The sequence below is a fragment of the Microchirus variegatus genome (genome assembly GCF_963457635.1).
Source record: "Microchirus variegatus genome assembly, chromosome: 4".
Taxonomy (NCBI): domain Eukaryota; kingdom Metazoa; phylum Chordata; class Actinopteri; order Pleuronectiformes; family Soleidae; genus Microchirus; species Microchirus variegatus.
In genome coordinates, this window is record NC_139805.1 from 22,395,598 (window position 1) to 22,418,842 (window position 23,245).

General features: G+C 43.5%; 1 protein-coding gene across 1 annotated transcript; it reads right to left on the reverse strand.

Annotated features, from left to right (window-relative positions):
• Nucleotides 1-475: 475 nt before the first annotated feature.
• Nucleotides 476-20,790, reverse strand: lrrc52 (leucine rich repeat containing 52; the record flags this gene model as incomplete). The annotated part of the gene is made up of 2 exons (XM_083887491.1): nucleotides 20,117-20,790; nucleotides 476-822 (listed from the first exon to the last, which is right to left on the reverse strand). The coding sequence occupies exons 1-2, from the start codon at nucleotides 20,763-20,765 to the stop codon at nucleotides 476-478; spliced, it is 996 nt and encodes a 331-aa protein (XP_083743617.1). The 5' UTR covers nucleotides 20,766-20,790.
• Nucleotides 20,791-23,245: the final 2,455 nt, after the last annotated feature.

Below are 23,245 nucleotides of genomic sequence, written 5' to 3' on the forward strand. Positions count from 1 at the left end.
GGTGTTACTCGGGAGCACTTCATGATGTGTGCAGGTTCATCCTCCCACTCAGGGAATCCAGCTCTGTAGAATATCTTTGCTGAGAAGGACAGTGTGTGTGTGTGTGCGTGCGTGCGTGCGTGTGTGCATGTGTGTGTGTAGCTGTGTGGGGGGGGTTATTGCTCTCAATAATCTCAGAGGTCAGTCTGTGTTCCTGAAATGCAGGCATAGTCATAGTCATTATTGCGGTCTCTGTGTGTCTCCACTTCTGTCTCTGTTTCGCTCTCTCGCTCACACACACGCACGCACACGCACACGCACACACACTGACTTTCAGCCCGATATGAAGAAGAGCGTATTGCCACAATCTAAATCAAAAGCAAAGAGAGACGGTCAGATCTTGGTTCATTGCCTTTGGTCTCAGAGAGAGTCTTGTCACTCCTGGTTCCTCCTCCTCTCCCTCGTTTTCTTTTCTCGTCCCGTTCGCATCAGAGTGTCACACCTGCATGCCAGGCTTACTCAGATCCCCGTTCCCCTGGTTTCCATCGCTGCCACCACCTCCTCCACCTCCGCCGCCGCCCATCCCTCCCCTATCGTCCTCGTCGTCGCTGTCAAGCTGCTCGCCCTTCCGCTTGCTGTAGCGCTCGTAGAGCACCATGAGCACTCCCATCACCCACGCTGACACCGTGCCAGCCGAGAAGATGACGAAGCCAATGGCGATGAAGAAGAGGTAGTCCCAGTAGCCCAGGCCTTGGTGGCAGTCTGCCCGCAGCTGCATGCCAACCTCCGCCAACCGCTGGCCTGCCAGCTCTGGGGGACTGTGGCAGACCGTCTGGCCCTCATCTGAAAGTGAGGATAGAGTGGATCAGTAGAGATATTTCACAGGCAAATCAAGCAACCAGTTTGGGTGTTTCGTCAAATAGCAGAGGTCACAGTCACTCCCTGCCAGCTGTCAGCTGTTCATTTAGTTGGCTAAAACTATAATGAAACAAGAACGAGGCGTTAACTATGACGAAATCTGCTGATGCTTTAACGTAGACATATTATACCCTATTTCTCCTAGTTAACCTAGTTCCCTAGTGTCCTAATGAACATGTCTGTGACATGCTTTGGTCAAAATACCATAAGGATGAAGCACCACAGCAGTTCAATCACCCAAAACAGCCCTGTTCAGAACGCTCGTTTTTGAGTGCCTGTCTCTTTAAATGCAAATGAGACACAGGAAACTACGTCAGCGTCACTGAGGCTCTGGCAGCTAACAGCAGTTAGCATTTGGAAAAGCCATCATGATTGCCGCCATATATTAAACATATCCGCTGGACACGTAAATCCTCCGAGGCTGGAAGTTTGTGTAGAACTCTGTGGTGCACTGTGCAGCCAAGAATAGAACACTTCGCAGACTACTGCTCTTCCAGATACTATTGAGGGACAAAGCGGAGCTCTGTGAGACAACAATTCCAGGAATGTCTCATTGTGACGTAGCAATGAGCGCGGATGTCAACATCGCGTGTTTTATCTCCTGTACTTAAACTGAGGAGGACCACAAAAACATGACTGAGTCATCTTTTTTCACACTTTGCCTACTCCTAATACGGCCTCCAGAGTCCCAAATATAAGTATTACAATGATGAAAAAGTTGTTTTTGCATAATATGTGAGAAGAATAATAGGAAGAGACTGATCTCTTTACGATAAACGAAGGTCAGGTTGATCTACTAGGACGTCAACGCAGACAAGGACGAGCGATGAAAGCGGCAAAAATGACAGTGTTAGGAAGAACGAGAAGAGATGACACATGGTGGAATTGATACATTGATATAGCACATTTACATTGTCTTTCTTCTATCACCCATCTATCGTACTTATTAACATTCTGCTAGCTGGCACATTTAGATTACTAGAGCTGGGCATCAAACCCTCGACCTTCTGTTTGGCAGATGACCCGCTCCCCCTCTGATCCAGGGCCGATGAAGTAGAAAAAGCTTGCATGGGCCTTGCATGTAAACTTCAGGTGAACCGCATTAATGGATACCCTGGTTCCTTAAGTACGTTAAGTAATTTAACACAGCTATTTTTCTGAGGACACTGTACTTCATTTCATTTGGACAGTCTGAACAAATGATCATGGTTAACCTATAACCATGATTCAAGTCTTAGTCCTAAACTTCATCAGTTCCTCAGAAATGAGGTTCTGCCTCAGGATCTGGACGATGACCCATGAGGACAACTGGTCCTGCCAAGGTCAATGTTTACACCAGAAAAATGTCCTAAAGAGGCATGTTGTTAATTCAGTGATAACCTTTGTGATAAAATACCCCGAGAGACTTTATAGATTTCCTCTAAGCAATGGTGTCGAGGACATGGCGACATTATTATGCTGCACACACATACACACACACACATACACACACCAAAAGGTGACCAGATTTGACTGTGAGCCGCTGACACATCTCCCACCCCCTCATCATGCACCTCACCATCATTATACACTGACACATCACTCGGCAGCAGCCCAGAAAGTCTTCTTCACAGTGGGCCAGAGTTTGTTCAAGCCACTGGATCCTGGATTCTCAACAGAGGTCAAAGGTCAGAGTCAGAATTAGGATTCCGTTGTTGCCGTGCCTGGCTTCAAACATGCCTGAATGCTCCCCATTCTGCTACAGTGACACTGCGGCATTAGCATATACAGTACCCTCACGTAGTGTACATTAATTAGTGTAAATGCTGAGTGCTCAAACAAGGGAGGGGGTGTATTGGGGGTGCAGCTTTGAATGTATTTGATGGATGAATTATCAGACACAAGCAGAGGACAGGCACAAATTAGTGCTGTTTTCTATCAGTTCATCTGACTCCATCTCTCGTCTCCCCGTCACTTCCCGTGCATTCTTAATTGCGCTCTCCAAAAAAAGGACTTTTTTTTTTTTTTTTTGTCTCTGTCTCTCCCTTCGAGCAGAGAGCAATTTAAGAGATGAGAGCGCCAACAGAGACAGATAGACAAGCGCGGACTGAGATGGCACTTTTCAAGATGGAAGAAAGGGAGCATGTAAAAGAAGAGATGGAGAACGAAGGAAGGGAAAACAATTGCGGAGAGAAGAGAAATGAAATGACAGAGAAAAGTGCTCTACTCACGTAAACAGTGGCAGTGTGTTGAAAGAGTGTTTACATCTCTCTGACATAGTTTCTGTGGCACACATGCAATCTTAGAAATAAGGGTTCCAAATGGGTCCTTCTGCAAAGGCTGAGGTTCTACCTGGAACCATAAGCTTCTGAAAAACCCTTTCCCTGAATAAAGGGTTTTAAAAAGGGTTTTAAAAGGTTCTACCTGGAGCCAGAAAGGGTTCTCCTATGAGGACAAGCCTTATATCTTATATGGTTCTACTTAGCACTTTTATTTCTAGTGTATGAGTGTATGAGGTGTGGTTTGGTGCGAAATGTTGGTGCAGTTCTATCTTGAGGCAGCAAAAGCCAACAAAAACCTGGTCTAAAGTCACAATATTTTAGTTCACAATGCACTACACTATGCAATGGTTTGTGTGTGTGTTTTCCATTAAAAGTCACACTTTTATTCATCAAAAGAATAGCAAAATGAATAGGAAATATAGTTATAAGTCATTGACAATATTAGAAGAAATGGCTTTTATTCAAAATAAGAACTTTGCTTTGGTCAAAAAACCAGCAAAACTGTTTTCAGCTGTGCTAACATCATTGCAAGTGTTTTCAAGGGTTTTCTAATCATCCAATAGCCTTCTAACACCCTTAACAAACATAATATACCATTAGAACACTGGAGAGATGGTTGCTGGAAATGGGCCTCTATACACCTATGTACATATTCCATTAAAAACCAGACGTTTGCAGCTAGAATAGTCGTTTACCACATTAACAATGTATAGTGTGTATTTCTGATTCATTTAATGTTATATTCATTGAAAAAAACATGCTTTTCCTTGAAAAATAAGGTCATTGACCCCAGTGACCCCAAACTTTTGAACGGTAGTGTACACACACTTCCTTGTCAGTTAAATGAATGCGGTTGTAAATCCTAACCTTCAGTGAAGAATTCTCGCTGCAACCGTAGATGATCTGCTCACTTGTGATCGGTCTCCTTCAGCAGAGACTTGTTCCCTTCTCCAGTTTCCTGCATTTTCCGTTTAATGTGCCAGACAAAGCCACACACCTGGCTTTGAAAGGGAGTAACAAGTGAAACCTGATTGACTTAAATGATGTTACGCTCAAAACGTAGCTACACATAGCTTGCAAAATTGGCGTCCTGATGCTCTTGTAAAAAACGCCCACGATGTCAATCATTCGTACACACTGCACCTTTAAGGCCAGCAATGCTCACAAAGCCTTACCATAAGAGCCATTCAAACGCTCCATCGATCAACCAGGAGGGATCTACATGAGTGCGGGGGGAAATGAGCCCAAAATGAAGGAGGGACAACCTAAGACTCAATTTACTATTTGGAAACGTGCTGGCAGGAGGAGAACCAGAGCTGTTGGCACAACTCGACAAGATCATGTCACTGAAACATGAGCTGACACAGGCCAAGAAGAATCCACAACACACACACACACACACACACTGAAGGGACAGCACAGATGAAGTGGATCTGACCTCAGAGGATGAGAGAGCGGAGAGGCAGTTCATCTGGCTGCAGTCCTGTCCACTGATGCTAACAATGTTAATTAAAGAGCACTCATTCAGCGATAAAGCCAAAAGGTCTGAGTGTGGAAATGAGTGATGGGGGGAGGGGCGGTGGGAAGAGGCCGATATGATCTATTCTTTTAAGTCTACGTGCCAGAGATCCACCGGCATAGCAGCAGGAACAGCTGCTGCAGCGTCAGTTTGTGTGAAGAGCGAGAAGAAGTTCATTGAAAGTTCATGATCGTTACCAAGGTTTTTTTCCCCTCCAATTTGTGGACTAAACATGTCCAATACAACTTGTCCAGTTGCCTAATGTTTGACATTTGAGGAGACACTGTGTTGATGCTGTTTTTATGTCTTCTGGACACACTTGTGGCAACTCGTGGACCTGACATCACCCATAACAAGATCCATTTTGAAGGCTTGAGACTGTGGCCAGCACCATATTCACGGTTTGCAGATTGATGATGCTGGCTCCTATTGGACGATACAAGCTGTAAATCACAGTGGTGTCCACTCGCTATCGTCTAGTTCCTACTGGAGAAAAAAAACACAAAACTAGCAATTAAGACTATTAACGCCTCAGGAAAACGTTCACTGAAGTTATAAATGAAGTTTGAGGTGGACTCATTTTCCACTCAAACAGCATGTTGACATGAGGAGGAACCTTTATTGCACCTGGTAAGAGCTTAATAGGTGATTTTGTGCTCAAATTTAACCACATTTATGACAAAAAAATGGTTATCACTACTCTTTTTGAGCCAAAAGTGCCCCAAAAATCATGGACATGCTCACCTATAGAGTACATAAGTAAATAAGAAATGTCATTTAGATTTAAAAAAGAAAATGTTGTTCCAATGAAACATACAATGGAAATGGTTTGTATATAGCCAGTAATCGAACCCACGTTCTAACAGTTCACAATTACAGCCACCACATAACTACACGGCGTAGAACAGATGGTTGTTTGTGTTTATTTTTATCTGACAGCTTTCCTCTCCTCGTCCAGGCTGAAAAAACAGACGAGACCATGATGAGGCACCGAGATATTAAGTTAGCGTGCAGCGTTATGTAAATAATCATGATGGTGATTAGCGCCGATGTGCTAAGAGTTTATTCAGTAGCAACAGATGAACCGAGCCATGTAAATACACTTTGTCTTAGACCAGTTAGCTGTCCGTGAGTGTCGTCCAACACGCTGGAGCCTCCAAAATATGTCAAATTATATTCTCCCGTCTCCTTATCTTTGCTCACACCATTATGTCAGGAGACGAAGAAGAAAACGTGTTAAAAATGAAGCATGTCCAGCAAGACATGCAGACTGTAATTTAAAAACAAATAGTATAACTTGCTTCACAAAGCTTTAATGTAAAAATCAGACAAGTTTTCTTAGTTTTCCTTTTTTAAAGGTGCCATATGTAAGAATGTCGCCAAAAACGGTTACTACATTCAAATTCAAAATACCGAGGTCTTTTAGGTTTCGTTTTCTGACGTAACTGGCAACCCGTGGTTGCTCGGCAGCTGAGACTCTACTCACTGCAATGATTGGTAGACGGCTGTAGGTGGCGCCACATGCCAAAACATGATTTCAAACCATAAACATGATTTGCAGTCTGCAAAAAAAATTTTTTAATGTAAATATTTTGGCTGTACTGTTGTTGTTGGTGAGTGCAGTTTGTTATACGAACATTATTCCTGAGTCTCTGTGACATATTAGGAGGATTTTATGGCCAGTTGCTTTAGATTTATTACATAATGCACCTTTAAATATGAATATTTTTCCTGGTTTCTCTTCTCCTCTGTGAATATATTTGTGTTGGGGATAAAAAAAACCAAAACATGTCATTCTGAGTTTTCACTATTCTCTGACATTTTATTGACTGAACAACACATTTATTAATAATGAAAGAAATGACAGATGAATTGATTGGTAAAATAATCACTTAAAACCCTATTGTTGACTTTGCACAATAAAAACCAGGTAAATCCACATCACTGGACTCACAACGTCTAATGTATTATGACAAATATGCCTTAATGCTGTAAGAATTGTTAATATATGATCTCTCGCTTGTTTAAAGCATAGTATGATTTAATATTTTGATCCTCTGTTGGATGTGTGTGATTACTGTTGACCCTCAGGGATAATAAATATATATTCTACATTAGTCTAACTTAGTTAGTGTAGTCTATCAACCTTAATGCAAAGGGATGTACAACTATCAGACATACACGTGCACCTGTAAAGGTCACATCACAACGAAACATTTCTCAGAAAACAAGATAAAAAAGTTTGAATCAGTCTTGCATACGGGAAGAGAAAAGTCTCTGAGGTTTTCAGCAGACAGAAATCTTGACTGGCTCCCCTAATTTAGAGATAAGAGAAAAAAAATAATTTAACGTGAGAGCAGGAGAAAGGAGAAAGCGGCGGATGATTCACTCTCCGTTTCGCCGCTCCTCGCTGTCTGACTTTTTCTTGTCACTCAGTGTTTTTTCTCACTCTCACCGACCGTCAGTCAGGCTGCAAATCCACTCACACATCGTTCTGGCAGAGAATGCCCTTGACATTTTCTGTGTTTGTCCCTGTTTTTTTCACCAAAACCTCATTTTCTCCAAAGAAGCTTTCATTATTCTTTTTACGTCAGTATTACACGTCCAACAGATAAGGAATTTCCCCATCTCATTTAAAGATAATAGTGTTTAGTCAGCTTTATCAAAACATCTCCCCCCCCAAACCCCCCCCCCCCCCCCCCCCCCCCCCAAGGAGTAAGTGCTTATTTGTGTCGCTGGATTTAAAAGCACATTATTTTTGAAAATCTGTGGATAAAATGTATTTAAATGTTTTGATTTGAGTGTCTCGGTGTGTTCTGGCCAAGTTGAGCTTCCTTATTTTAACTTGCGCTGGCTCTTATCCCACTTTAGAATTAAAACAGTCATAAACTTCATGTGCAGCACTTATATTATATTATATTATACTGCAGCAGGAGACGAGCGCACCGCTGGAACTCAACTGCTCGGGTTAGAGAATGTGTGTGTATTTAAAGCTGAAGTAATTTATGGCATAAACTTGATAACTTGCATAATGTAATGTGATAGAAAAGCAACAGCAGCAATGTTCTTATTGATCACCTATAGGGCCAGTTTTTGCAGAGAACCTGGGAATTGGTTTACAGTGGCATACAAGAGGAATTAAACTGAAGAAAGAGTGTTCACCTATTATCATGGGGGCTAAAAAAATAACACAACTAGAGCTGCAAATAACAATTATTTTCATCATCGATTAATCGGTCGATGATTTTCTCAGCCCATAAAATGTCAGAAATGACAATGTTCTCTCCAAAAGGATGTTTGCATTTTTTATTATTTTATTTTATTTACTTAGGATAACAATAACGACAATCAATATATATATTTATATGTATATATTTATATATATACATATAAATATACTTTAAAAAAAAAAAATATATATATATATATATACTTTTTTTTTTTTTTTTTTAAATTAGACCCATATTATTTTAAATACAGGCCTCTACCAAATGGTTGAGATGTCTGTTCATAATAAAGCTGGTTTGCATAATTCATAAAGTACAACATTCAGAACAAGTCACATTAATTTAGTGTTAGTGAGTTCAGCTTGATGCGTTTTTCAATGAGATATAGTGACTTAAAGTGTGGTCGACCAAATGGTTGAGTAGTACCTTAAAGGGTTTTTAATGATTTCTTTGTTATGTGGAGCAAAGAAAGCAGAAACTATTCACATTTAAGAAACTAAAACAATCCGAAATCTTGTTTTAATCATGAAAAAAGCTTGAAACCGATTCATCGACTATCAGAATAGTAATCGATTAATAGATTAATTGTTTCAGCTCTAAACACGACACAACACCAGTGTAGTACAGTGTCACACATCTGTGTAAGTGAAAAGTCAAAAGTGCAGGATTTCTCTATTTATTCACAACATAGAGAACAGAACGTGGATGGAGCATCTCTAAAGTTGATTTTCTCTCCCGTAACTAGCATTTTTCTTTTCTTTTTTGCTGGGTTCACATGGTTTTAAAGAATCCCAGGTAAATCCACTAATATTAGTGTGAAAGTGGCCTAATTGTACACACAGGAAGTGCTAAGATCCATCTTATTTCTGCAGCGATAACACTTATTTACATTTAAAGGCTTTTCCACACACACCACGATACACATCAGCCCCGAAAAAGATGTGCCATGTGAATGAAATCTTCAGTGATTTTCCTATTTAATCTATTCAGCAGGCTGGTTTTTCTGTCTGAGATCATCACTGACAGAGAGCGAAAGGCTCGTCTCCTCCAGTTCAGGAGTGAGACGCCGCTGAAAAAAACGTTGCTGACTTCTCTATGAACTTTTCTCACTTTTCCCCTGAGTCTCAGTGCAGTGCAGAGCGTTTAAAGACGGAAATACAACAACAGTTTCTCTTTCAAGCTGCAGCGTCAAACACGTGCATGTGTGTGTACATTATGTTCACAGTATGCTCTCATACACATTCAGAAAATCAAAACTGTGAGGTATTAACCTGCAGGGGATGCTGCCTTTTTCCTGTGAACTGAGAGCAGAGCTAATTATAAGCAGATTAATTATGTTGATGCATATGGTAATCGGTACGGCACAGGCATTACGTTAACCTCCAACCCCCTAATCAAACCCAAACGCCTTGTGATTGTGATTTTTGCCGACACAAACGCGTTTACATTACTGCATCTACGCATCTTCACACAGACCACAAAATTATGTGTAACACGTCTTTGACCGTGCACCCTTGCACGTGTTTCTCAGTCCACACCAGCTCCTGTAGCTGACCTTGACTTCTGGAAACAACGCAGTGGTATAGTGGTTCACGTCGGTGCCTCGCAGCAAGAAAAGCGAGTCCAAATCCTGGTCTGACAGGGGCAGCATCATCACCCACACACTGAGGTTCTGCAGCAGCTTCTTTAAAAAGTGACACCCAGGAAGTATCAGTCAGTTACAGTACAAAAAGAACTCAGCTTGAATTTTTTTCAATAGTTTTGTAAATCATGTTCCCATTTAGAGGAAAAAGGACGATAAAGCACAACATGAGTTGACACCAGTGTGTCCGTGGGTGCAGGTGACGTCTGTGAATTTCCAGTTGCAAAAAACGACGCGACAGAGGAGGTAGATTAGCTCCATAAAATTAGCATAGAAAAAACATGGAGTGATTGGAACGGATTTGGCTCGTGTGGTGTGATTCATATCAGGTACAGAACCTGACGCTTACCAGCTTTAATATCGTGTTTATTTCACATGCTTTTATTTTTGGATTAATGTTTCTGCTGTTTCCGTCATCATGAAAAGCACAGCGGGGAGCATGATCGGCGTCAGGTGTATATTCACTCTGTCGAGTCCTGCGATACGTTTGCTCGCTCTCCGTGGATTTAAACGCGTGCAGTGAACTCTGACGGCTTAAAAACCTGCAGAGACCTTTCCCTGCCTCCGTGGCTGCATAAACAAACTGAGTCATGAGATGTCTGGATCTCTACAGTACGTCTGTGTGATCGATAGGAGTCTGATGTCCTCGTGGCCTCGCGCTCGTTGCCAGGAGACACTATAGTAAGCACCTGTTTGGTGTTTTGTAGGAGTAAAGACGTCTGTGAGATGTCTAAAGGCCCGTTTATACTCTAAGCAAAAGACGGAGACAGACGGAGCCTTTCATCTCATCTTTACTTTCAATTTGTCCGTCATTGTGCGCCTTGCAGGGGAACTAACGATGACAGATGAAACAATAGCAATAATACTACGGAGTCAGTATAGAGTCAGTAGTCCAATGAGTCAGCAACATGACCAAAAAGAGTCGATGTGGGCATTTAAAACTTGCCGTCAGATCTGATTTCCTTTTCCTCCCTGATGCTGTGGCAAAGCACGTTGTCAAAAGTCACGGCGGATGTGCGGAAATATTGAACATGCCGCTCATCACCAACCTCCCTCATTGGCAACACCAACGAGTAACATATCATACATCGTCTATTTCGGATCAAGTACAATAAAATAACCTCTTCAATAGTCGCCATGTTTGTTGCTGCCTGTAGAGGAAATATTGCGTAAAATGGCCATACCAACCTAAAACAGACACATGGTGGTACGGAGGGTAATGATGGAGATATCGGTTGGGATGGACGGATGTATACTCAACAAAAATATAAAACGCACAAACTTGAAATGGTGAACAAAAAAAGAATGTCATGTCATTTGCTCAGATTCTTGATACATTCGTTTATGGAATGATTTGTTTTGCTCAAACCCAGCAGTCCAGTGTCACTCGGCAACTCCTATTGACTATAATCTCAGATTGAGTATTTCAACTCACGAGAGTCATGGAGCATGACAGAGTGGTGGTCAATATGCGTGACCAGTACACAGACACTCCTTATGGTCTGGTCAATAAAAGGGCACACCAAAATGTGGACTTTTGTCACTTGTCAATATACCACAGATGTCACAAACCATGAGGGAGTGTGCCATTGGCATGCTGAGTGCTGGGTTGAGCGTTACAGCTGTGGCAACACAACTGAATGTGAATCATTCCACGATCATTCCAGCCTGCAATCGACAACCTGGTGACATCCATGTGTCGCCGGTGTAACGCTCTGCGTGAGGCTAATGGTGTACACTCACGTCATTGAAGTTTGTAAACTTGGATCATCGACCCCCATTGTGTTCTTCCTGCCATTACTCCAGGACTTTTGTTTTGAAATTGATCCTAATGCTCGCAAATTAAAGCCACTTTATTGATTAAGCTGTACTGTTAGTTTAGGATAATTACTCTGTTTTGACACATAACAATAACTACGAGTTTTTCTTTGTGTGTTTACATTTTTGTTGAGCGTAAAATGGACAAAACTATAGTATCAAATATAATATGAAAATAGCATAAATGTGCCCTATCTGTTAAAGCTAATGAGCAACTAAACAATGTACTATTTACATTTGAGGTGATGACAGGAGGAGGGCAGGGAGTGCTAACAGCAACCAGGAAGTTAGCTAAATGTTAGCCAAAAAAACAACATAGCTGACAGCAGCTTTGAGGTATTTTTAGTTTGAATATCAGACTTTGATGGACCATTACTTGACAGTCTGTGGGAATTCAACCTCTTCTTTAACATACAGTCATTTTACATTCCTTTATAATCCTCCAATGCGACATAGGGGCACTGAGAAAACTTACACCAATTCACCCAAAAACCTCATCTACATTCTGTGTTTTTCTATCGTACCCATTCACACGATGCTAACACAACCACCCACAGCTACTTGGGGTTAAGTGTCTTGGCCAGGGACACATCGGCGGGGTGACTGTGACCCCCGGGGACTCGAACCCCTGACCTTTAGTCTTTGACAAGCGATTCACTCCAGCAACAACCAGCCCACATGTGATGATGAATCCAGGCCCCTCCTCCTCCTCCTCCTCTCACAGTGAAACCCAAATAACTCACCATTTAGCATTTAGCGAGCTAAACGCATCATACGGGGATTGGCAACAACTAAGAATAGCTGACCTTTTTCTCCATCTCATCCACTAGGGCTGAATAACGCACGCCTTCACACTCTCTTTCCTCCAAAATACGGCATTAGTCAGATTACCACCATCCTCCTTTACATTCCATCATTTCTCTCGATGATCCCTTCTCCGTCTTAGGGAGGATAAGAGGAGAGAGAGAGAGAAAGAGAAAGTGCGTGAAGGTCAGATAGCAATAGCTCCCTTTTTTCCTCCTGTTGCCTCTATTGCTGCGTCTTATCAGTCATGCTCTCTTTATCGCTTCCCACTTTTCAGTGCAAATCTGACACTCCAACATTTATTCTCTCCTCACGTCTCCCCTTCAGTCTTTATCCGTCCATTCTTCTTCCACATCCTTCCATCTCTTTCTCTCAGTTTTTGCTCCGTCATCTTCACACACAGTTCCCTTGTATATTGGATTGGTCAAACACACACATGAACAGACACAGTGGAGCTGCCCCCAGGTGATCACATCACCATCGCACCCACACAAGCATCACATCAATCCTTTTTTTTGCGCTCTCGCACAGTCAGCTAGAGAGAGACATAAAAATATGTGCAGACTCTACTACACAAGTAGGCCGGTGGAATTCGATATGCTTCTCCGCACCAGATGGAATCTGAGGAATCATTCCACCTGATAAATAATGCATCGCCTACCTGTATTAAATTGAATCGATGGCACCCTGTCATAATGAATGTTTTCATGGATTTGAGTGACAGATCTGGGGCACAGTTCAACAGCCTGTTGTTTCTTTTCTCCTCGCCGTTAGCCAACATCCGACTTAAAGCTGCAGTGCGTAACTTCTGCTGACTTTTTGTTGTTTTTGAGGCCTCTGTTTGGTGGGAAACATCCATCCATCCATTATCTACCGCATTATCCTCCACCAGAGGGTCGCGTGGGGGGGGTTTCTGCAAACTCCTTGCAGAAAGGCCCTTGTTTCCAGAAATTGTTCCAAACAGGGCTCGAACCCAGGAACCCAGGTCTTCCTGCTGCAAAGACAAGAGTGCTAACCACTACACCAACCATGGGCCCTGGTGGGAAACAACGTAAGATTATTTAAATGACCTTCAGCGTGCAATACCGTCATACACGCTTCTTTGCGATTTCAGTCATACTTCCACCTGTTTGCAGCCGTCTGACTTGTTCTCGCTCAAGGTCGCTGTTGCCTCCGTTCGTCTTGAAGTAAAAAACAAATCACAACCTCTCGTGTGTGAATGTGACATGAGCTCCAAACACCACTTTACAGAGAAATACAGAGAGAGAGAGTCGTGTGGAGCCGATAATCAGCTTTATATGAACTCATTTGACAGCGATTTGAACGTGGCTGACATTAGTATTTGTATTTATTTAGTGAAGGTGCGCGCTACAGATTTATCCCACGTCCTTTCTCATCTTTCTCTCCTTTATTCTTCTATCACACGATTTTCTGTAAGCCTCTCTTTTCCTCAGCAAATAATCACATTCCATAAAGATAAACTAAATCCCTTGACTTCTTTCTTTCCTCCCTTCATCCTCTCTTTGAACCCCCCTGCCTCTGTTCATCCTTTTTATATATAGATATATATATATATCTATATATCTATATATGAATATTTAACATGTGCACTGTGTATCTCTCTGCGTTGGCTCTTTGCCGAAAAGAGTCTGTTCAGGACTCTGACAAGCAGCCAGGATCCTCCCCATCCCCCAAACACTGGAGCCATTTTAACCGAACCCCTTGTCAGAATCGACCTACGGTGAGCACAGCGGGTCGTTGTACACCCTGAAATTCCATTATAACACGAGAGGTAATGTAGGTTCCCCGAGTACTGAAGATTAACAGAGAATGTTTCGGTGCCTGGCACAGGAAAGTTTCAGGAGTTTCCAGAGCGTGGTGGAAAAAGCCATTTCGTAAAAGAAATTACTTTGGGATAAATGTAGAATTTACACGCAAGTGTAAGCGGTCGCTGCACTGGAGAGATATGCAGTTTGCTGCATGACATCAGTATGACCTCTGACCCTGCATTGCAATTGTGTTCTATTGCACATTAGTTTCAACGTATTTAATGTGTTAATGATTTTATTGACCGACCATCTGCTGCGCTACAGATTAAGATGAGTGGCTGCAACTGAAGATGATTTTCATCATTTGTTTGGTCCATAAAACAAAAAGTAATAACAGTAATAGATTAATTACATATATTAAATGTCGCAGCCCAGGAACAGACACGCATTAAACATGAAGAACCTGAGATGTGTTTTTGATGAAGTATATTGCATCATATGCGTCAAATATCATAGCAAAGCGAATTAATTGGTAAGTGTTGTAATTTGTTTAGCCTAGAAATCTAGACGCCCCTAGAGGCAGCAAATGTAATTTGGCTGGCGGGGCAGTCTAGCTACGCTCCATTGAGCTTAGGAGCTGAGAAATCGAGAAACGGACGGCCCAATCACATCGCGGTAGGCGGGCTTAACGTTATGACGACCATAAGTAGCGACTGAATTCCGCATTCTGCTACTCGAAAACAAGGAAGATGGCTGCCGCTGGCGAAAAAGTTTCTTTCAAGTAAGCTTTGAGCGCAACTCTGGACGATTTAAAGTTGAACTTTTCTTTGCGAAAAGAACAGGAAATATCACTCACGGTCTCTTTTATCTGCACGACCTTCTGCTGCGGAGGCTTCCACGTCCTTATCGTCCTCCACCCATTTCCAGTACACCGGCAAGTCACGCTATAGTCTCGACAAAACGGTGAGACACCGCTAACAGAGTCGTTTCGAATTTGCCGGTGTGTCACCTATCGCCACTCCAACACGTTGTAATCTCTCGGCGACAGTTTCTTTTTTCTTCTGTCTTTGAAAGATGTCTCCATTACAACATTTGATTACGGCATGTCTTAACCAAACTTCACAACAGCACATAAACACAGAGCACTCCCACACCTCATTTCCGTTGCTCTGATTGGTTGTAGCACTATCCTATTGCGTGGAGAGGGAATTTGAAAGACAAGCGTTTATCCCACCCCTCCGATTGAGCCCTGCCTATGGAGAGTTCCCAGACCCTACATCTTGATGTGGGTCTGGCTCGTCAGGCTATAATTTGTTTGTAATTGCTTGATATTATCAGATGCAACTTGTGGTCCTGTCTGTTAATATGTCAGAAAAGGTCCTAAAAAGGCAAAAAGTACACACACATACACACAAACTTGACCTTATTCACTCTGGTAAAATAGCACCTGTGGTTTGGATTTACAGAGTGTGTGTGTGTGTGTGTGTGTGTGTGTGTGTGTGTGTGTGTGTGTGTGTGTGTGTGTGTGTGTGTGTGTGTGTGTGTGTGTGTGTGTGTGTGTGTGTGTGTGTGTGTGTGTGTGTGTGTGTGTGTGTGTGTGTGTGTGTGTTACTGTAATGTTAGTTCCAGATGGAGCAGAGTTCAAACTCCTCTGGTCAGATTTACAACTTTCTAAAGTGTGAGCTGTGATTCCATGCTGATCCGCCAGGACTGAAGAGTACATGATGAAAGCACAATGGCTCGTGTGTGGGAGTTTTTCTATTGTGCCACCTCTCTGATTTTTTTAAAGTGAAATAAGTGCAAACTGGCCGGTCATGTGGAGAAAAAAAGCACAGCAAAAGTGATAATTTATGTTCAGTACATAGGTTTTAAAGTGGACTTCCGGGTGCTGTGAAAGTAAAGGTGGAATATTTGTGCCTTTATTGCGTCCCTTTAAACTAAACTAAACTAAACTAAAGTTTCACTCTTCCACACCAAAGTCCCTATGGAAAATCAGTGTTTTTAGTGTTAATTTCACTTAAAAGTGCATTATGTAATAAATCTAAAGCAACTGTCCATAAAATCCTCCTAATATGTCACAGAGACTCAGGAATAATGTTCATATAACAAACTGAACTCACCAACAACAACAGTACAGACAAAATATTTGCATTAAAAAAATCTTTTGCAGACTGCAAATCATGTTTATGTTTTGAAATCATGTTTTGGCATGTGGCGCCACCTACCGCCGTCTACATCACTGCAGTCAGTAGAGTCTCAGCTTCCGAGCAACCACAGGTTGCCAGTTACGTCAGAAAACGAAACCTAAAAGACCTCGGTATTTTGAATTTGAGTGTAGTTACCGTTTTTGGCCACATTCTTACATATGGCACCTTTAACTAAACTGGAACAGAGGATTTTAAACATGAAAGCCGCAAAAAAACAACACATTTGACGACTCCAATGAGCAATTACTTCCCTTTTCGGCCTAAAAGAGCCGTCTAACACTAAAGATAAAGAGGTGAGTATATTTTTAAGATGTCACAGGGGTAGATTTGATAAAGGTGAACCTTTTTAGTTGGTGGCTATAACATTTTTGTGTCCCTGCTGGCAGCTGTGTAGTCAGTGAGGGTGAGTGTCCTTGTCTTGGTTTTTCAGGCGTCAGTGTTGCACAATGAGAGCGTATGGCAAATTCAACCTTCACTATGGGTCAATAACAAAAAAAAAATATATCAATTTAATCCCTAATTCCTGGGATCCCTGATAGGAGTTTTGTGCAGCATTTGTAATGAGAACAAAATGCATGCTTTACCCTTTTCCCTTAAGTGTAACCCAAATCTAACCCTAACTTTGGCAAAATGTCCTTGCTCGCTATTTTTTTTGGTCCTCCCAAACATACCCATACAAGAACACACACACACACTCTGTTCTTAATGTGAGCACAACAGTTCAGCTTTTTTGAGCATCATCATAAACCATCTGGACTGAAGGGTTAAAGCATACGGCGGAGGGAGTGACAGCACTCCCAGGTGCATGCTGTGCTCTGTGTGTGTGTGTGTGTACTCGTCAACCAGCAGAACAGGGGACTTCGGTGTCGTTACACACCCACAAAGAGGGGACTCACTTTGAACAGGGGGCATTTTTCAGGGCCCCTCGTTGTCATTTAAAAATGACCAGAAACCAGTGCTGTGCAATAGGTTAACGCATGACATGTTTCCATGACAACTAACTGGAAAAAGACGTGACGTCATGTTTACGTGCCGCGACACCGGAGTCCAGGCACCGTTTACCAGTTAGCTGCATCAGCTCCTTTTAGCGCCGTTAGTGCGCCTACTGTTGAACTGGAGCTGTCTGTTTATTAAACGAAAAGCGCAGCGCTACAAATAACCAGCGTACCTGTGTACTGCGTATGTGTGCCTCTGTTTTTAAAGTTTAGCATTACTTTACAGACTCATTTTAACAATCCGGAGTCACGTAAAAACATGATGTCACAGGCGTGTTTTTCCGGTCAGTCGTCATGGAAGCGCCTCATGCGTTAATGTGCGTAAACGTTGACGCTGTTAAAGTTCGACAGCACTACCAGAAACACAAGTCCCCCGTTTGTCTGTGAAGAATGATAGTTTCCTATTTGCCTGTTTACCGTGTATGTGTGTATGTGTGTGTGTGTGTGTGTGTGTGTGTGTGTGTGTGTGTGTCTGTGTGTGTGTGTGTGTGTGTAATAACGAGACATGAAACAGGTACAGAAGGACGCAGTCATGCTCTCAGTGGACAGACAGTGACCAGCAGCAGCAGCAACAGTAACATGACCAGGACGCTAGAAGTGACGTACGCGCGCCTCACCGTTACAGACATAACCGCCAGTTCACCTGCTCCACAGCTGAGCTCAGCTAACAGTCACAAGCACAAATGACTTAAACATGTTGTCACTGAGAAGATCGCGATCATACCCGGGGTCATTTCACACCCTCTGTTTACCGAGTGGTCAGCTGAAGTGACCGTCGGTTTGCAAAGTGAGCGCAACACGAGTCAGCCGATCTGATAAACGGGTAAACTTGAGACATTATGGAGACGTGACGGGCATTTTAAGGGGATTGTGTTGCAGATCTGAGCCGGGACACCGAAATCTTCAGATTACCTCTGGCTGGACTTGAACTCTTGACTTATCAGTGGAGGCTTAAGGCCACATTATACTTCTCTGACTGCGTATGCGTTATCCGTCTGCGTCACCACGGAGACGCCTCGAGCATTTATACTTCTGCGGCGTGGTGACGGACACTCGCTGCAATTTCCCGCCCGATCAGTAGGGGTCGCTGCGCAAGGTTGTTGTGCTTCTGGCGACAGTGAGCAATGGCGTCCGAGAAAGAAAGAGAGAGAAAGACTGTTGTTGTTGAAAAAGTGGCCGTTTCTCACTTTTCTGTGTCACGGAACGCAGTTTTAAGATAATTTGAGGCGAGAAATTGGCCATTTAGAGTCTAAACATGTGCTGTGTGTGTTAAGATATGACGTATTTATAGTTTGGCAGCGGCGTTATCGGCGGGGATCAGCTCCGCCTCTGTCAGGACGCCCGGAGCGCACTGTGAGCCGGCACAGAGCAGCTTAGCTCAGCCTGTCCTGAGGACCAATCGCAGCTCTTGTCGTCTCCGTAGTCCCTTGACGGAGTGACGGACACTTAAAAAATATTTCGTGCAGACGGAGACGACGCAGAGGCTCTTCGACAGTCTCTGCGTCGACGCAGAGTCTCTACGTAGCCTACGCAGAGCACTTTACGCAGAAGTATAAATTGGGCTTCAGATTGCAGGTGTGTGTGTCCACTACAGAGAGACAAACTGCATTTTCTTTAATCTCCATCAAGGAGGTTATATTTTCATCAGCGTGGGTTGATGTTAGCGACTTCCTGTCTACAGTTTTTCACGATTCAATCTGATTTTTTTGAGATGGCTAGGTGATCACCCAAGTGTGTCCTCATTACATGTTGAAATGTGGACTATGTGTGCAGGATCACACTCTCTACCATCAGAGTTTCATCTAGATCTGATCCAGATTACAGATTTGGCAGCAATTTAAATTCAAAAATGTAAAGAATTCAGATGCTTGTATGCAAAACACAAGTGTTTAAGCCACCCTCTGACATAAAGTCATTGCTGACTTCACTGTGCATCACCTGTGCCAGGAACTGGTGTGATACGGATACTTGCTTTCAAAGGATGAGTATTCAGGGTATTCACACCAGTGGGTATTCAATATGCTGCTTTTTTCACAGTTAGACAGCATTTTCTGACTGGAAACTTGAAGATTTGTAAAGTGCTCACTCACCCTGCACAGAAGTCTATAGAGAAAATCAGTGTTTTAACAAAATGGCACAAGTGTGTTGTTGATCCACTGCTGCTTCCTTTTGTAAGTTAAAATGTGTTATTTTGCACCTTTGGTGTTTGACATACTTCATTTTGATTTACCTCAGAGACACAAACTTACCAAACAAGGCAGCAGCAGATCAGCGACTCCCTTGTCCCCATGGGATAAAAATCACTGATTTTCTCTATGGACTTTGGTGCAGGAAAGTGGATAGTTTATAAACTTAAGTTTCCAGTCAGAAACAGTGAGGGAAACGTGGTTAAAATATTCTTAATACTCTTTTTTTCTTTGTGTCCCCACTACAAAATGTTGGTTCTAAGGGCTAAGCAGTGTGCTCACTGAGTGTGTGAGCAGCCTACCAATCTGAAAAAATATCTATCGATCTACCTTCTTAAATAACTTATAACGTATGTAAGACCTTGGGGCATTTTTGGCTCGAAACACAAGGACACTTTGTTACCTTGCCAGGAAACTGGACATAGAAAACTCCAGAGCCGGACAATTATTCCTGTGATGATGTGGATTTAAAAGGCCAAGCTGGGATGAATGTTGGGGGTGGGTTTCTATCTTTTATATTGGTTAATATTTGAATAACTCAGCTATACTATTCTCGTATATTTACTCTAATATGTGCTGTAGGAAATGTTATAAGGTTTAATGACAAATCAATACAAACATGCTAAACACAAAAAGAAAACTCCAGAGCCAAACATTGAAGAGGTTCACCTGAACTCAGTGTGTCCTCAAGGACAGAGGCAGAACATTTAACATGTTTTTGACACTTTACTTCACTGGTTTAATGTTTAAATGTGCAGACATGAGTTGTGAGCGTCTTTCAGATCACTCACCCTGGAATTTGAAGCCCTCGATCTGCACCCACAGACACAGGTCCTCCGTGTCACAGTCGCACCTCCACGGGTTCCCGCTGAGCCCCAGAGAGCGCAGAGCGGGCAAAGCGATGAGGCTGCTGATGTTCAGCGCGGTCAGGTTGTTCCGGCTCACGTCCAGCACCTGCAGAGCCATGTTCTCCGAGAAGGCGTCCGAGTGGATCTCAGCCAGACTCGGGTTATCCGTCAGCCGGAGCATCACCAGAGACGCCAGCGGGCCGAAAGTCCGGTCCTCGATCTGCAGCAGGATGTTAAAAGACAAGTCTAGGTAGGCGAGTTTGCGCAAGTTGCCGAACGTGGACTCGGAGATCTCGCTCAGAGAGTTGTTGCTGCAGTCCAGATACACCAGGTCGGACAGGTAGTTGAGCTGCAGCGCCGGAAGTTCCCCGATGCGGTTGTTGGAGATGATGAGCTGCCGGGTGGCCAGCGGCAGGTCATTGGGGAACTGGGTGAGCTCCTGCCCGGCGCACTGGACCACCAGCTGGTCGTCGCACACACATCTGTCTGGACAGCCGGCTGTGAGCACCGGCGACGGGGCCACCCCCATCACAAAGATGAAGAGGAAGAGGAGCCGGAGGGATTGAGCGCTGGGCTCGGGCAGGAGACGCATGACGAGGCCGCCCAGCGCGTCATGAACTCGGGTTGAGCTGGACCAGGACTCGCCGGCGCTCCCCGGACATCCTGCATGTGTCTGCGGGGCTGGGAGAGACGACGGGCGGCTTCTCTCGGTGTGTGGCTGTCGCTGCCTGGAAGCCGGTCTGCTGTGTTTATCCAGCCTCTCTTCCTCTCGCAATAAAAGACTATCGGGGTCAGTCAGTCAGTCACTCACGCGCACGCCGGCGCGCCACGCACGTCGCCACAAGACATGGTTCCAGAAGGTGACCCTCTGTGGGTGAGAATCACGCGGCTTAACGGACGCTGCTGCTGCTCCGCCACGGCAACCCACGAACGCTGTTCTCCGTTCCCTCGGTGAGTCATTTTTAGTGAGTTAGTTGTCGCCGGCTGAGTGCATGGCTGCTGCTTCACTTTCAAAACAAATGACGCGACGTGCGCAAAAATCCTCCCCGAATCCTGGATGTGGACTCCTGGAGATGCTGTGCGCTCACACACGCGCGTGTGCCTAATAATGTGAGTCTCTGTGTGAGTGTGCGTGGGTCTGATGTCTCCCTCTGTCCAGCAGACTGTCTTCTGTTTTTTGTTTTTTACACAAGAGCTGTGGAAAGTGTGTCCTTCACTCCACTGCGCTCACGCAGCTCTGTGAGAGCGAGACTGTGGCTCTGCTGCGCTCTAACCATCCTCTCTCTCTCTCTCTCTCTCTCTCTCTGCCTCCTCATTTGTGCTCACACTGCAGTGTGTGTGTGTGTGTGTGTGTGTGTGTGTGTGTGTGTGTGTGTATTCGTTTTGCTGCCTCTTGAGGACCATTTCTGGCATAAACATAAACACACGAACACTGACCTTGACCAGTAGTCAACCCCCCCCCCCCCCCCAGATGAGGTTCTGCCTCATTAGTACCAAAAACCTGGTCCTAATGAGGCAGAACCTCATTTCTGAGGATCTGGTTAGGATTAGGTCTTAGAGGTGAATTTGTGGTTATAGGTTAATATTAGGGTTTAGGCATTATCTGGTTATGCACTCTTAGAAATAAAAGTGCTAAGTAGAACCATATAAGGTTCTTCAGCTTGTCCTCATAGGAGAACCTTTTTAGGATCCACCTGGAAACCTTTTGGAGGGTTCCACCAAAACCCTTGAAAAACCCTTTATTTTGGGAAAGGGTTTTTCAGAAGCAAAATGGTTCCAGGTAGAACCTCAGCCCTTGCAGAAGGACCCTTTTGGAACCCTTATTTCGAAGAGTGTGGTTGAGGTTAGGAGGTTCAAATGAATGGAAATCAATGCAGAACCAACAAGAGAGTGTGTCTTTTTTTGGCTGTGAGGACGACCCAATCATTTTGAGGACATTCTAAGCAGGTTCTCACAGCTTTAAAGGCCTTTTTGGACACTTCACCCAAAAAATATGCAGCTATTAACTAATTTCCAGAGATAAAATGTGTTACTCGATCATCAGACAGTGGGTCGGAGATACTTCTCATACCCACAACAACAAAAGTAATAAAATTGACCAAAAACGTCAAAGTCACTTCCTGCAAAGAAAATAAAAGCCCTACACTGCTCTTTACTGTGTTTGACCATTTGACCAAGGGTTAATACATTAAGAATGACATGTAGGTTAGTGTCACCAGAGGATCTATCCTTGTGTGTGATCCAGTCTTCATAATACTATAATTATGTAATATTATATTTCCATTGATCAAATTACTTTCCGTCTGCCTTTCTTGTTTTATTGTCCATTCATTCCCTAATTACCTGGATACAAATGACTCAGTGAGTGATATTGACTTGAGCTCATGATGATGTGAATATATATCATGAAAGTAGAGTCGGGCTGCGTTTGTCGCAGTGTTGTTGTCAGGTAAAGTTTGCAGTTTGCAGTTTGCAGTGGTGGTGACATGGTCAGGTGTTGACCTCTCTTAAGTACCAGGCCTTTTAGGATCTCACTCACGGCTGCTTTTATCCTCCACATGACGGTCACGGCGGGTGCCAATCCTCGCTGACAGGGCGGAAGGCGGAGTACATCCTGCACAGGACAGGACGCTAATCCACCACAGGGACACACATGGAGACAAACAACTCTCACTCTCACACCTCACACCTCACGGTCAATTTAGAGTGTCCATGTTTTGAAAATCAGAGAATGTCTGTTGTCGTTTCTCTCTTAACATGAACTCATAATCTCGCCTCTGAGCCATAGACAGCTTTAACAGGCCTTATCTCATGTGGTCCAGTGTGCAATTCCGGCTCTTTCTCACCCCAAGCTGCTTTGTTGCTGTTTGTTGACAACACAGTGCATCCACATTTCACTGTAAGCCCCATTCATTTAAACAAAAAAAAAAAAAAAAAAATGCACTGCCTTTCCAAATTGTAATTTTCGAAGCTGTCCACATTCATATGCAGCGTCAGTTTTTAGTCTGAACAATGGACTGATGGTAACGAGGCAGACAGGATGTTGTCTGTCACGCTTCTGTCAGAGTCTCA